The 15,132-nt window shown below is 42.5% G+C and overlaps 1 protein-coding gene across 1 annotated transcript in view; it reads left to right on the forward strand.

Annotated features, from left to right (window-relative positions):
• The window catches only part of LOC126484098 (UDP-glycosyltransferase UGT5-like), a 118,612-nt gene that overhangs the window by 31,524 nt on the left and 71,956 nt on the right, over window positions 1-15,132 (forward strand). Inside the window, exon 3 of the mRNA XM_050107474.1 lies at window positions 6,549-6,800. Coding sequence (XP_049963431.1) covers window positions 6,549-6,800 — 252 coding nt within the window. The remainder of the gene's footprint in view (window positions 1-6,548; window positions 6,801-15,132) is intronic.

The following is a 15,132-nucleotide window of genomic DNA, read 5'->3' on the forward strand; positions in this document are numbered from 1 at the left end:
CACCATTTTGCTATTGTTCCTTTCCGATAAAAATAAAGTAATTTATGTGTCGTTAAATAATTATATTTTACTTTATTGATCTCCTTTTTTTTTTTTTCTTTCGTCATCAGTCTACTGACTGGTTTGATGCGGCCTGCCACGAATTCCTTTCCTGTGCTAACCTCTTCATCTCAGAGTAGCACTTGCAACCTACGTCCTCAATTATTTGCTTAGCGTATTCCAATCTCTGTCTTCCTCTACAGTTTTTGCCCTCTACAGCTCCCTCTAGTACCATGGAAGTCATTCCCTCATGTCATAGCAGATGTCCTATCATGCTGTCCCTTCTCCTTATCAGTGTTTTCCACATATTCCTTCCCTCTCCGATTCTGCGTAGAACCTCCTTATTCCTTACCTTATCAGTCCACCTAATTTTCAACATTCGTCTATAGCACCACATCTAAAATGCTTCGATTCTCTTCTGTTCCGGTTTTCCCACAGTCCATGTTTCACTACCATACAATGCTGTACTCCAGACTTACATCCTCAGAAATTTCTTCCTCAAATTAAGGCCGGTATTTGATATGAATAGACTTCTCTTGGCCAGAAATGCCTTTTTTGCCATAGCGAGTCTGCTTTTGATGTCCTCCTTGCTCAGTCCGTCATTGGTTATTTTACTGCCTAGGTAGCATAATTCCTTAACTTCATTTACTTCGTGACCATCAATCCTGATGTTAAGTTTATCGCTCTTCTCATTTCTACTACTTCTCATTACCTTCGTCTTTCTCCGATTTACTCTCAAACCATACTGTGTACTCATTAGACTGTTCATTCCGTTCAGCAGATCATTTAATTCTTCTTCGCTTTCACTCAGGATAGCAATGTCATCAGCGAATCGTATCATTGATATCCTTTCACCTTGTATTTTAATTCCACTCCTGAACATTTCTTTTATTTCCATCATTGCTTCCTCGATGTACAGATTGAAGAGTAGGGGCGAAAGGCTACAGCCTTGTCTTACACCCTTCTTAATACGAGCACTTCGTTCTTGATCGTCCACTCTTATTACTTCCTCTTGGTTGTTGTACATATTGTATATGACCCGTCTCTCCCTATAGCTTACCCCTACTTTTTTCAGAATCTCGAACAGCTTGCACCATTTTATATTGTCGAACGCTTTTTCCAGGTCGACAAATCCTATGAAAGTGTCTTGATTTTTCTTTAGCCGTGCTTCCATTGTTAGCCGTAACATCAGAATTGCCTCTCTCGTCCCTTTACTTTTCCTAAAGCCAAACTGATCGTCACCTAGCGCATTCTCAATTTTCTTTTCCGTTCTTCTGTATATTATTCTTGTAAGCAGCTTCGATGCATGAGCTGTTAAGCTGATTGTGCGATAATTCTCGCACTTGTCAGCTCTTGCCGTCTTCGGAATTGTGTGGATGATGCTTTTCCGAAAGTCAGACGGTATATCGACAGACTCATATATTTTACACACAAACGTGAATAGTCGTTTTGTTGCCACTTCCCCCAATGATTTTAGAAATTCTGATGGAATGTTATCTATCCCTTCTGCCTTATTTGACCGTAAGTCCTCCAAAGCTTTTTTAAATTCCGATTCTAATACTGGATCCCCCATCTCTTCTAAATCGACTTCTGTTTCTTCTTCTATCACATCAGACAAATCTTCACCCTCATAGAGGCTTTCAATGTATTCTTTCCACCTATCCGCTCTCTCCTCTACATTTAACAGTGGAATTCCCGTTGCACTCTTAATGTTACCACCGTTGCTTTTAATGTCACCAAAGGTTGTTTTGACTTTCCTGTATGCTGAGTCTGTCCTTCCGACAATCATTTCTTTTTCGATGTCTTCAGATTTTTCCTGCAGCCATTTCGTCTTAGCTTCCCTGCACTTCCTATTTATTTCATTCCTGAGCGACTTGTATTTCTGTATTCCTGATTTTCCCGGAACATGTTTGTACTTCCTTCTTTCATCAATCAACTGAAGTATTTCTTCTGTTACCCATTGATCTCCAACGGCGCTTAATATGGGACAGGCAACTAAATTTTCTAAAAGCAAAATAAACTTTCAGATAAAAAAAATAAACCGAATAGTTTTGTGCTATCTGTTTGACAAACATAATTGAAGTACCAACTGAGGATGAATAACAGCAACTATTAAAACATTATTAATTTTAAATTTTAATTTTTCAATATTTTCACTCTTCATAATTATTTCTCGTATAAAATTTTCACTGCACCTTCTCATATCCCATCAAAAACATTCCCAAATAGTTAAATTCAGTTCCTCTCACAGACATTTCCGCATTTCCGCATAATTTAGTTCATTCCAAGACAATATGTTGCTGCCGTCATTTGTTTGGCAATGTCGCTAGTTCTTTTAAGAACTGCCTTCTTTCATTTCAGTTTGTCTTCTTTTGTTTTGTTATGAGAAAATAAAGCTTAATATAATCTACTTCTCAGCCGTAAAATTTAATTGAGAGAAACAAAGTAGCTTCGTGTCTGTGAAAATTAAAGAAGAAAGGGAGCTGAATACGTGCAGCTATACAATTGGAATGGTGCATTTATTATTTTCCTGTTCAGCTTAATTCCTCGTAACCTCTTCTTAATAATGCAATGGGAATTCCGCTGTTGAATGCGGAGGAGAAGGGGGACGGTGGGAAAGAGTACATTGAAGGCCTCTTTGTGAGGGAGCAGTTGTGTAGTGTCGTGATGGAAGAAGATACTCGATTCGACAAGGAAGAGATAGAGGATCAAGTATTAGACACAGAAAGTAAATGAGCTTTGGACGGTGTAAGACCAAAGAAGGCAGAAGGGATGGATAACAAGCACGCGACATTTCCAGATTCACTGGGGAAGGGACAACAAAGTGACTATTTACGTTGGTCTCTAGAATGTATGGGGCTGGTGATATACCATCAAACTTTCATATTAATACTATCCACACTATTCCGAAGTTAACAAGAGCCGACAAGCGCGAGAACCATCATGCAATCAGCTTAACAGCTCATGCGCGCAAGTTAATGACAAGAAACACAAGAATGGAAAAGAAAATTAAGGGTCTGTTAGAGGGCGATCAGTTTGGCTTTAGGAAAGGTAAAGGCAAGAGAGACGAAGTTCTGACGTCGTGGTTGATGGTGAAAGCAATCATGATACTCTCACAGGATCTGCTGACCTGCAAAAGTCGATAGACAATGTCAAAAGCCACGAGAGGTTCGAAATTCTTAGGAAATTAGTGGTAAGCTGTAGGGAAAGGCGGGTAGCAAAGAATATACACAAGATCCGAGAAGTAACACTAACAAGGGGAAGGCCTCAGAGACGGCCAACCGATTCAACTCAGATTTGGCAGGTCGCTTGTGTACAACCTTAAACGAAGGTATCTAAGACATTTTGGGTCAACACCCCCACGTTTTTGAGAAAATCACCCCTAAAGGTTATGACGAGCGATCGACTCAAAATTGGCGGGATCGATAGATAATTGTAAATAGAACATTTTTCATCATGAGGTATGGGGTCCAAAAACGCATACTTTTCCAGAAATCGAGGTAAGAAACTTTTACAACTGCCGCGTCTGTACCCACATGGTTAACGCCTGTCGCCCACAGTGCCGATAGCGCAACGGCCAAGGTAACTGGTTGGGAATCGGAAAAAAAAGAAAGAAAAAAAAAAGAAACCTAGCGGATGTTATTCTTTTCGTTAGTATTTTTCCATATAATTGATAGGGATAGGAAGGTTAACAAGGTAAGTAAATCAATAAGGAATGGCAATAGTAATAAGGTAGGCAAACTAATTTCCCAAACGCCGTGAGTTAGTAATTAAACTTTTAAGCCTTGTCACATGAAAACCACTCCTAGTAAAAGTGCTGCGACTACCTCACGAGGGATCACAGATAGCCAACCGTGCGATGCTTGTTTACAGCGAGGCACGGGATAGAATGCACGCGGGGAGAGTTATATTGTCCTGGTTGCCTCTTCGTCATATCATAGGGAAGGAACAGTGTAGCGGTCGAAAGATTGCACTCATTAGATGCTCTTGGTGCCGTGAGTATATTTGTTTCGAATGTTTATATGACAAGTACCATCCATCTAGTTGTTCGAAGAAAAGTGAGGACTGGTAACAGTGACTGTAAGAACCATTGTAAAGTGACGTGGAGTAACATTTTAGTTGTTTATAATCACAAGAGGTTTGAGAAATTTATTTGCCTACCTTATTATCATTCCTTGTCGATTTACTTACCTTGTTAACCCTCCTATCCAAAATATCTTAGATTCCTTCGTTTTAGGTTGTACACAAGCGGCCTACCAAATCTAAGCCGATTCGGTTGGCCGTGTCTGAGGCCTTCCCCTTGTAAGACTGGAAGATCAAAAAAACCGCAGTGCACTGATTGAAAAGGGTGTAACACAGTGATGTAGCCCTTACCCCTACTTTTCAGTCTATGTATCAAAGGAACAATGACATAAGTCAATGAAAGATTCAGTAGCGAAATTAAAATTCAAGGCAAAAGGACATGAATTAAAAGGTTCGCCGATGAGATTGCTATCCTCAGTGAAAGAGAAAAACAATTACAGGATGTGTTTTTTAAGAAATAAGCAGTCTAATGAGTACAGGATATGGATTTTGAGTAAACCGAAGAAAGACGAGAGCAATGAGAAGTAGCAGAAAAGAGAACAGCTAGAAACTTACCGTCAAATCTGAGGATCAAGAAGTTAACTAAATTAATTCCCCTACCTAAGTAGTAAAATAGCCCATGCTGGACGGTGCAATGAGGACATAAAAAGCGGTCTAGTACTGGCAAAAAGGACATTCCTCGTCAAGAGAAATACAATAGTATCAAACCTAGGCTTTAATTTGAAGAGGAAATTTCTGAAAATGAGGGTTTGTATCACAGCATAGTATGGCAGTGAAACATGGACTGTGGGAAAACCGGAATATAAGAGGATTTAAGCATTTGAGATGAGGTGTTACAGTCGAAACTTGGGTGACTGATAAGGTAAGGAATGAGGTGGTTCTCAGCAGGTTTGCGAGGAATGCAATGCATGGAAAACCCTGATAAGATGAGGTGACAGGATGATAAGACATTTGTGACATCAGGGAGAAACTACCATGGTACTAATGGGAAATGTAAAGGGTAAAAACGGTAGAGGAAGGCAGAGACTGGAATACACCCAGCGAATAATTGAGGACGTAGCTTGCAAGTGGTGCTCTGAGCTGAAAAATTTGGCACAGGAGAGGATTTCATTGCGGGTCACATCAAAACAATCAGAAGACTGATAATAATAATAATAAAGTCTGTCCTGCAGCGCATCGTCTCTGCGAGGACGGCGCTTAAACGAAGCTAGTAATGTAGCAGGCTCATCTGACTCTTCAGAATCGAGGTAGATATCGAGTGATAGCAGCATTCATGTTGTATGCCTTTCTGGAGATCCTTTATGTGATCCTTACAACTCAATGCATCAGTTTCTAGTTACCGTATGAATAGCATGTTTCTGTTTCACTTTCACTAAATTACAGCCGTTTTACATGAGGGGCCTTGTTGTGTACATAGTTCTGCGTAGTCAGCGCGTACACAACTTTCCCACTAGAGCGCGCCCCGCTAAGCACAACAGCGCAGGCACAGCGCTCGTCCGTCTCCGCACTACGAGATGGTGCTGCCATAGAGACGGACCAAATTCTGCTTCCGGCGATCCGCGTATTAATATGTAACGCAGCCAATGAGATTGCTGCTAACGTAGAACCCTTTCTCCTCGCGGATCACACTCGCGCAGTGATACCTGAACGCTCGAGGTATTATAACGAGTGTACAGACCTCTGATTAGTCAGTCTGCATTAGTCTATAGTCAAGTTTCAGTCTGCGCCTAATAAGATTATCATATTCCTGTACATAGCCATGAAGAGAAATGTATAGACAGTTTGTCAAGTATCAGAGATATGGGAGAATAAGATTAACGTACCAAGACCAAAGGAACTTCAGATTGTCAATTGTAAATAGCATCCAGAACCAAGTTAAGTTATTTTCATGCTTGTTATTATTTTAATAAATGTGTGTGAAAATTAATCAAGTTCTGTTTAAAGTTGGTCACTGTCAATCTGCTACTCTAAGCGTGCAAGTGGCATTTCTATCATCTGACCTCACGGCAGAAGATAAACACGCCACGATAAGACCACGAGACATATTGCTGACACTCGCCTACTTCGTTAGAGCGACGAGTCAAATAATCTGATGGTGTGTGTACCGAAGGTCTTACAGTACACACACCACAAGTCTACCAGATTACGAATGTTATTCATACCCCCTACATTTTCGTTGAACTCCTGTAGTGGCTACTCACATATCTCATTTTCTTACCCACATGGGAGAGTCCTGTAGGTACTTGGGGAGAACAAACGAGTGATAGATATCTGACACATGCATATTGGATTCCAGTATGGAACACTCTACTTTCATGTTCACTTGAGAAACACGGACTGCGTTTTTTGTTCGTCGCGTCGAATGGATTTATTCGTAACTCTGAAAGAAATAATTATATTATAGCGATGTTTTTTTGTCGTTTTAGATCACTATGGACCTTGTGGAGATGGTGTCCAGCCCGTTTGGGCTCCTGTACAACTGGCACTTCTGTATGGACGCTTGCCGCACCGTCTACGAACACCCAGAGGTGGAGAAGCTGGTCCACTCTCAAGACCACTACGACCTGGTGATCGCTGAGATCTTCTACGTCGACTGCATGGCCGTGTTCGCGCACAAGTTCCGAGCTCCTCTCGTTGGCATCGTTACCAGCATGGCCTTTCCAACCGCCTACGACAGGGTACAGTACTGCATAAACTGATAAAATTCTGAGACATTTTCCTGTATTATAGAATTACGCGTGCTACTTTCCAACAAGTCGCCTTACATCTGTCTCTAGCTTACTTATAATGAGAGACATAATTAACCAGAAAATGATCAAAACCAGTATCAATACACATGAGTTGCTTCCCTCTATCTCTGAGGCACGTCAGATCGATATTTTTCTTTATTTTATATGTGAATCAGGCTGTGACGATGTGTTATCTGATTCTGAAGGTTTGTTAAAATTCACGCTGGAAATAGCAGCATAGAAATACCACTTACCACTCCCAAATTTCTATGTATGAGTAGCTTAAATGGTTTATACAGTGTGTAACAGTGTAAATGCAGATGTTTTTATTGGTGACTGGGGACAGTGTACTGAACAACATTAAATCAGTATTATATCTGTTAGGAGCAGTATGTTTTTAGGTTGGTTAGTACCTCCAAGTGTACGTGGCAAGAGCAAGCCATTAATGTTTATTTTCCCCTGGGTAGCAGGTCAGGTGTTGAAGTGTGGAAGCACAGACGTGAAACGGTTAACCGATACTGACAGGTGTATTTCACTTTGTGGTACATTTACGACTGTGCAGAAAATATCACGTCATAAAGTTTGTGTTGTATTTGTGGGAAGACAGCTTGATACAGCGAAAAAACTTTCAACACACTAACATGTATACGTATTAAGGTACCACATATAAAAATATCTGCATATGTGCCCATTACACCGTGTACGTATGTCTAAGGTATAAAATAAGAATGTATTAGATATTACTTGTGGCATGCATAACTGGCGTAAGGTTGTCTAGTAATGGCTGGGAAAAATAAGGACTGAACATCATTTGTATCACGATCTTTATTAAAACTCCTCAGGAAAAACAACTTTACCAATTTTGGTCTACAGGACCTTGACACATTAAGATAAACTACGCAGTTAGATAGAATCATTGAGGACCAATTATTGACAATCGATCAACAATGTTATCAAATATTCAAGTGAGACCAAATAACAAAAATATTATAGTATTATAATTCAAATACTTACTCTCAACTCTCCAAAATTGATTCATAGGACCATAAAGCATGAATGTTTAAATTTACAACAAATGTTATTCTCTTTCCAAAAATATAAGTGCTTAGTATGCCACTTTTTCTGTTGCTGAAATGTTTACAGCAAACTTCAATAAGAGAATCAAGATATTTCACTAATTGTCACTTCAAAGGTTCTAAGGAAACAGTCCTCAAAAGAGGCAGGCCACAGACATCAAAGAATGTGTTTGAGTAAAACACAACAAATAATTGAGGCTTACCTTAAATGGAATTCGTCACAAGGATTCAAAAACAATTAAAACTGCTTGGTATGACACCACCTTGCGTCGGGCAGTGTGGTCCAGTCGAATGGATCAAAAATTACTTATATCCGGCCCGATACGCTACACACAATATACTCCTTCCTTTCTAAGCAACCACTGAGAACAAGCCCAGGACACAAACAAACAGTGATAGCCTGAAGAACAGAGAAGTAATTTTTAAGTAAAATCCGAGATGTGGAGGAGGCCCTGCCGGCGGCGATAGGGAGCACTGGGTACACCTGACTGCAAATTGTTGCTCATGTCGGCACCAATGACTTCTGCCGTCTGGGTTTAGAGGTCATCCTCAGTTCATACAGGCTGTTTGCGGAGTTGGCGAAGGCGGAAAGCCTCGCTCGCGGGGTGGAATCTGAGCTTACTATTTGTAGTGTCGTTCCCAGAACCGATCGCGGTCCTCTGGTTTGGAACCGAGTGGAAGGCTTAAACCAGAGGTTCATACGATTCTGCGGAGATGTGGGGTGCAAATATCTCGACCTCCGCTTTCGGGTGGAGAAATGTAGGGTCCCCCTGAATAGGTCAGGCGTGCACTACGCGCAGGAAGCGGCTACAAGGGTAGCGGAGTACGTGTGCAGTGCACGTGTGGGTCTTTTAGGTTAGAGAATTCCCTCCCTAGGCACGACAAGACGCCTCCTGAGACGCGACAAGGTAGTAGTAGGCAAAACGCAACATGGAATGACAATATTAATGTGCTAATAGTAAACTGCAGGAGCGTCTATACAAAGCTCCCAGAAATGTTCTCATTAATAAACAGTCACAATGCACACATAGTACTAGGGACGGAAAGTTGGCTGAAACCAGATGTAAACAGAAATGAAATTCTAAACTCAGATTGCAATGTATACCGCAGAGTCAGGCTAGACAGTAAAGGGGGAGGCGTGATTATAGCTATAAAAAGTGCAGTAGTATCGAAGGAATTTGACGGAGATCCGAAATGTGAAATAATTTGGGTGAAGGTCACGGTTAAAGCAGGCTCAAACAAGGTAATTGGATGTCTCTATAGGCCCCCTGGCTCAGCAGCTGTTGTGGCAGAACACCTGAAGGAAAATTTGGAAAATATTTCGAGTAGATTTCCCGACCATGTTATAGTTTTGGGTGGAGATTTTAATTTACCAGATACAGACTGGGAGACTCAAACGTTTATAACGGGTGGCAGGGACCAAGAATCCAGTGAAATTTTTTAAGTGCATTATCTGAAAACTACCTTCAGCAGTTAAACAGAGAACCGACTCGTGGCGATAACATATTAGACCTTCTGGGGACAAACAGACCCGAACTATTTGAAACAGTTAACGCAGAACAGGGAATCAGAAATCATAAAGCGGTTACAGCATCGGTGATTTCAGCGGTAAATACAAATATTAAAAAAGGTAGAAAGATTTTTCTGTTAAGCAAAAGTGACAAAAAGCAGATTTCAGAGTACTTGACGGCTCAACACAAAAGCCTTATCTCAAGTACAGATAGTGCTGAGGATCGGTGGACAAAGTTCAAAACCATCGTACAATATGCGTTAGATGCGTATGTGCCAAGCAAGATAGTAGGAGATGGAAAGGAGCCACCGTGGTACAACAACCGAGTTAGAAAACTGCTGCGGAAACAAAAGGAACTTCACAGCAAACATAAACATAGCCAAATCCTCGCAGACAAACAAAAATTGCGCGAAGGGAAATGTGGTGTGAGGAGGGCTACGCGAGAGGCGTTCAATGAATTCGAAAGTAAAGTTCTATGTACTGACTTGGCAGAAAATCCTAAGAAATTTTGGTCTTATGTCAAAGCGGTAGGTGGATCAAAAGAAAATGTCCAGACACTCTGTGACCAAAATGGTACTGAAACAGAGGATGGCAGACTAAAATCCGAAATATAAAATGTCTTTTTCCAAAGCTGTTTCACAGAGGAAGACTGCACTGTAGTTCCTTCTCTAGATTGTCGCACAGATGACAAAATGGTAGATATCGAAATAGATGCCAGAGGGATAGAAAAACATTTAAAGTAGCTCAGAAGAGGAAAAGCCGGTGGAGCTGAAGGGATACCAGTTCGATTTTACACAGAGTAAGCGAAGGAACTTGCCCCCTTTCTTGCAGCGGTGTACCGTAGGTGTCTAGAAGAGCGTAGCGTTCCAAAAGATTGGAAAAGGGCACAGCTCATCCCCGTTTTCAAGAAGGAACGTCGAACAGATGGGTAGAACTATAGACCTATATCTCTAACGTAGATCAGTTGTAGAATTTTGGAACACGTATTATGTTCGAGTATAATGTATTTTCTGGAGACTAGAAATCTACTCTGCAGAAATCAGCATGGGTTTCGAAAAAGACGATAGTGTGAAACCCAGCTCGCGCTATTTGTCCACGAGACTCAGAGGGCCATAGACACGGGTTCCCAGGTAGATTCCGTGTTTCTTGACTTCCGCAAGGCGTTCGATACAGTTCCTCAGAGTCGTTTAATGAACAAAGTAAGAACATATGGACTATCAGACCAATTGTGTGATTGGATTAAAGAGTTCCTAGATAACAGAACGCAGCATGTCATTCTCAATGGAGAGAAGTCTTCCGAAGTAAGAGTGATTTCAGGTGTGCCGCAGGGGAATGTCGTGGGGCCGTTGCTATTCACAATATATATAGATGACACTATGGATAACATCGGAAGTTCACTGAGGCTTTTTGCGGATGATGCTGTAGTATATCGAGAGGGGGTCGTAACAATGCAAAATTGTGCTGAAATGCAGGAGGATCTGCAATGAATTGACTCATAGTGCAAGGAATGGAAATTGAAACTCAATGTAGACAAGTGTAATGTGCTGAGAATACACAGAAAGAAAGATCCTTTCTCATTTAGCTAGAATGTAGCAGGTCAGCAACTGGAAGCAGTTAATTCCATAAATTATCAGGGAGTAGGCATTAGGAGTGATTTAAAATGGAATGAGCATATAAAATTAATCGTCGGTAAAGCAGATGCCAGACTTAGATGCATTGGAAGAACCCTAAGGAAATGAAGTCCGAAAACAAAGGAAGTAGGTTACAGTACACTTGTTCACCCACTGCTTGAATGCTGCTCATCGGTGTGGGATCCGTACCAGATAGGGTGGATGGAGGAGATAGAGAGGATACAACGGAGAGCAGCGCGCTTCGTTACAGGATCATTTAGTAATCGCAGAAAGCGTTACGGAGAGTGGAAGACTCTGCAAGAGGGGTGCTCAGTAGCTCGGTGTGGGCTTTTGATGAAGTTTCGAGAACATACCTTCACCGAGGAGTCAAGTAGTATATTGCTCTCTCCTACGTATATCTTGCAAACGGACCATGAGGATAAAATCAGAGAGATTAGAGCCCACACAGAGGAATACCGACAATCTTTCTTTCCACGAACAATCCGGGACCGGTGGTGGCTTGCGGCGTATGGATGTAGATATAGAGTAGATGTACAGCAGCCGAGATTCAGCTACAAGTCACCACCCGAGGCGGAAACGGCAAGTACGTAAGCGTTGCGCGGGACGGAAAACGTAGGTGGAAGGAACAGTTGGCTAATGAACCTGGCCTACGTAAACACAAGTTTGGCATGGAAGTATAACCCGGCAAAATGCATGCAACAGTATTTTCCCCCGTAAGGCACGTAAGCTTGGGGGCTCTAAAAAACTAAAGAAAGAGACTTGGCAATTTAATGCAAATGTACCACGCAAAAAAGAACAATTTGGATGTCATGAATAATGACACTTTGAACATAAAAGAAATTTACAAAATCCAGGTAATCTGAAACACTTAATGGATGAGAACTCTATGGCAGTTACCACGGTGTTTTGATACGAGCAATATAATCCTCAAATCGCCTGGTCAGACATAGTAATGGGGAACAGCAATAACAACAACAGGGAGCTGAACCGAGACTGATAGAGACTACTAGCCATTAAAATTGCTACACCACGGAGATGACGTGCTACAGACGCGTAATTTTACCGATAGGAAGAAGATGCTGTGTTATGCTAATGATTAGCTATTCAGAGCATTCACACAAGGTTGGCGCCGGTGGCGACACCTACAACGTGCTGACATGAGGAAAATTTCCAAACGATTTCTCATACATAAACAGCAGTTGACCGGCGTTGCCTGGTGAAACGTTGTTGCGATGCCTCGTGTATGGAGGAGAAATGCGTACCATCACGCTTCCGACTTTGATAAAGGTCGGATTGTAGCCTATCGCGATTGTGGTTTATCGTATCGCGACATTGCTGCTCGCGTTGGTCGAGATCCAATGACTGTTAGCAGAATATGGAATCGGTGGGTTCAGGAGGGTAATACGGAACGCCGTGCTGGATCCCAACGGTCTCATATCACTAGCAGTCGAAATGACAGCCATCTTATCCGCATGGCTGTAATGGATCGTACAGCCACACCTCGGTCCCTGAGTCAACAGATAGGGACGTTTGCAAGACAACCATCTGCACGAACAGTTCGACTACGGAGACCATGGCTGCGGTTACCCTTGACGATGCATCACAGTGGGGAGCGCCTGCAATGGTGTACTGAACGACGAACCTGGGTGCACGAATGGCAAAACGTCATTTTTTCGGATGAATCCAGGTTCTGTTTACAGCATCGTGATGGTCGCATCCGTGTTTGGTGACATGGCGGTGAACGCACAATGGAAGCGTGTATTCGTCATCGCCATACTGGCGTATCACCCTGCGTGATGGTATGGGGTGCCATTGGTTAAACATCTCGATCACCTCTTGTTCGCATTGACAGCGATTTGAACAGATGACGTTACATTTCAGATGTGTTACGACCCGTGGCTCTACCCTTTATTCGATACCTGCGAAACCTTACATTTCAGCAGGATAATGCACGACCGCATGTTGCAGGTTCTGTACGGGCTTTTCTGGATACAGAAAATGTTCGACTGCTGCCCTGGCCAGCACATTCTCCAGATCTCTCACCAATTGAAAACTTCTGGTCAACGGTGGCCGAGCAATTGGCTCGTCACAATACGTCAGTCACTACTCTTGATAAACTGTGGTATCGTGTTGAAGCTGCATGAGGAGCTGTACCTGTACATGACATCCAAGCTCTGTTTGACTCAATGCTCAGGCGTATCAAGTGGCAGTTGTTCTGGGTACTGATGTCTCAGGATGTATGCACCCAAATTGCGTGAAAATGTAATCACATGTCAGTTCTAGTATAATATATTTGTCCAATGAATACCCACTTTATTATCAGCATTTCTTCTTGGTGTAGCAATTTTAATGGCCGGTAGTGTAGAAGCATCAGGGCACAAACACGCGCAGCATGTGAACCAGTCATAAATTATCACGCTCACAGTAGGGGGCAAGATGAGTCTCTATGAATGCGACGTGATCTCAGCACCGAAGCAACCAAAGTAGATCACCGATCACACAAAGCCGCTGTGCGGTGAAAAACAGTGGAAAAACTTGGAGCTACCAGGAGATGTGGGGATGACGGCGACCGACCTCTTGCCTCCAGACGTGGTCGTTCAAAGGAATAGTGTGTCCACTCTCGTTTCCGGTGCACGTCCCTCATGTCCGGAAAATGCTCAGCCAGACCAGCTTGGAACTGACACGTGCGGCACAACAAACAGCCGGCCGGTTGCCCCGCAGACCTGCGCTGTCTGCGCTGCTTCACTGACTGTCTGTCAAGGAAAGCAGCCTCAGCGGCATACGCAGCAAACCTGCCACGCCCCCTTCACGCAAAAGACAGTGTTCCAGGAGACGTGGCGCGAACTATCGATCGCGCATCGTTTCAGCTTGTAGCGACTTGGTAGCTGCACTACCGAGTCAAGAAAAGTATGTCGGGGATACGACAAAGAGATATAAAGCAGCAGTAGCAGGTTAGAGTTTTTCAAGTAATCAGAGATATCGAAGAAGAAAAGGAAATTGTAAGGCCGATTATTCCATGTACGTGTAGGGCTGTGTACGACGAGGAGACAGCGAAGGTCAGGAGGAGTCGGATCCTGCTTGTTACCTCAAAAGGAGCATTGCAATGGGATAGCAGCAATACGATATTTGAAAAGGTAATGTGGTGCACAAATAAGCTTAGACTATCCGAGATGCTACTCCAGGCAGGCGTAAAATGTATGTGCACGACGGCAATACAGAACGCAAAAATGAAGATTAGGCCCAGTTTGACTACCTCCTGAAGCAGATCTTAGGATCTCTTAATGCTGATTATCTCCGTCTTGCTCTTTAACGTATCAATTACAACATAAACATAAATGAATGATTAAGGGCACTAGTAACTAGCAAATGATAAATGCTGTTTCCGCTTATACATTTATTGTAGATTAAAATGAAACGAAATGATCGTATGGCATTATTGGCCAGGAGGCCCCATTCGGTGGAGTCCGGCCGCCGTATTGCAGGTCCTTTTCAGGCGACGCCACCTCGGCGACTTGCGAGTCAATGATGATGAAGGACACACAACACTCAGTCCCCTGCCGGGAATCGAACCCGGGTCTCCTACGTGGTAGGCGGTAACGCTACCGCTACGCTACGGAGGCGGACTATTGTAGATTAAAACCCCTTTATTACAAATGTTTATATATCAATGTCCAATGGACATAAAGAGAGATGCAAATGAATTTAGTAACTAATACGATTGATCAATTGCCCAAATCTGCCCCTTTTTATGGCTACGCGATCTAATATAACTAGCGTGAGACGACTGACATCATCTACGTACCAAACGCTAGAAGACACTACTTTCAAAGATAATCTACAGTGGCGCACAACCCCAGTCGAAATATAATTTACGTGATCATAGCTGTTTAGGTTTATAGCCTTATAAGCCGAAGCAATTAACAATATGCGTTCGGTGCATTGGAGTGGTGGTTCTCGTACACGTCTGCGACAACAGAAGAACTCCAGCCACAAAATACCAAGAAGCTCATTCAAACACTACGACTGCAGAAGACGATCCTCTGATTAGTATAATCTAATAATGT

Source organism: Schistocerca serialis, chromosome 6, assembly GCF_023864345.2.
Source record: "Schistocerca serialis cubense isolate TAMUIC-IGC-003099 chromosome 6, iqSchSeri2.2, whole genome shotgun sequence".
Taxonomy (NCBI): domain Eukaryota; kingdom Metazoa; phylum Arthropoda; class Insecta; order Orthoptera; family Acrididae; genus Schistocerca; species Schistocerca serialis.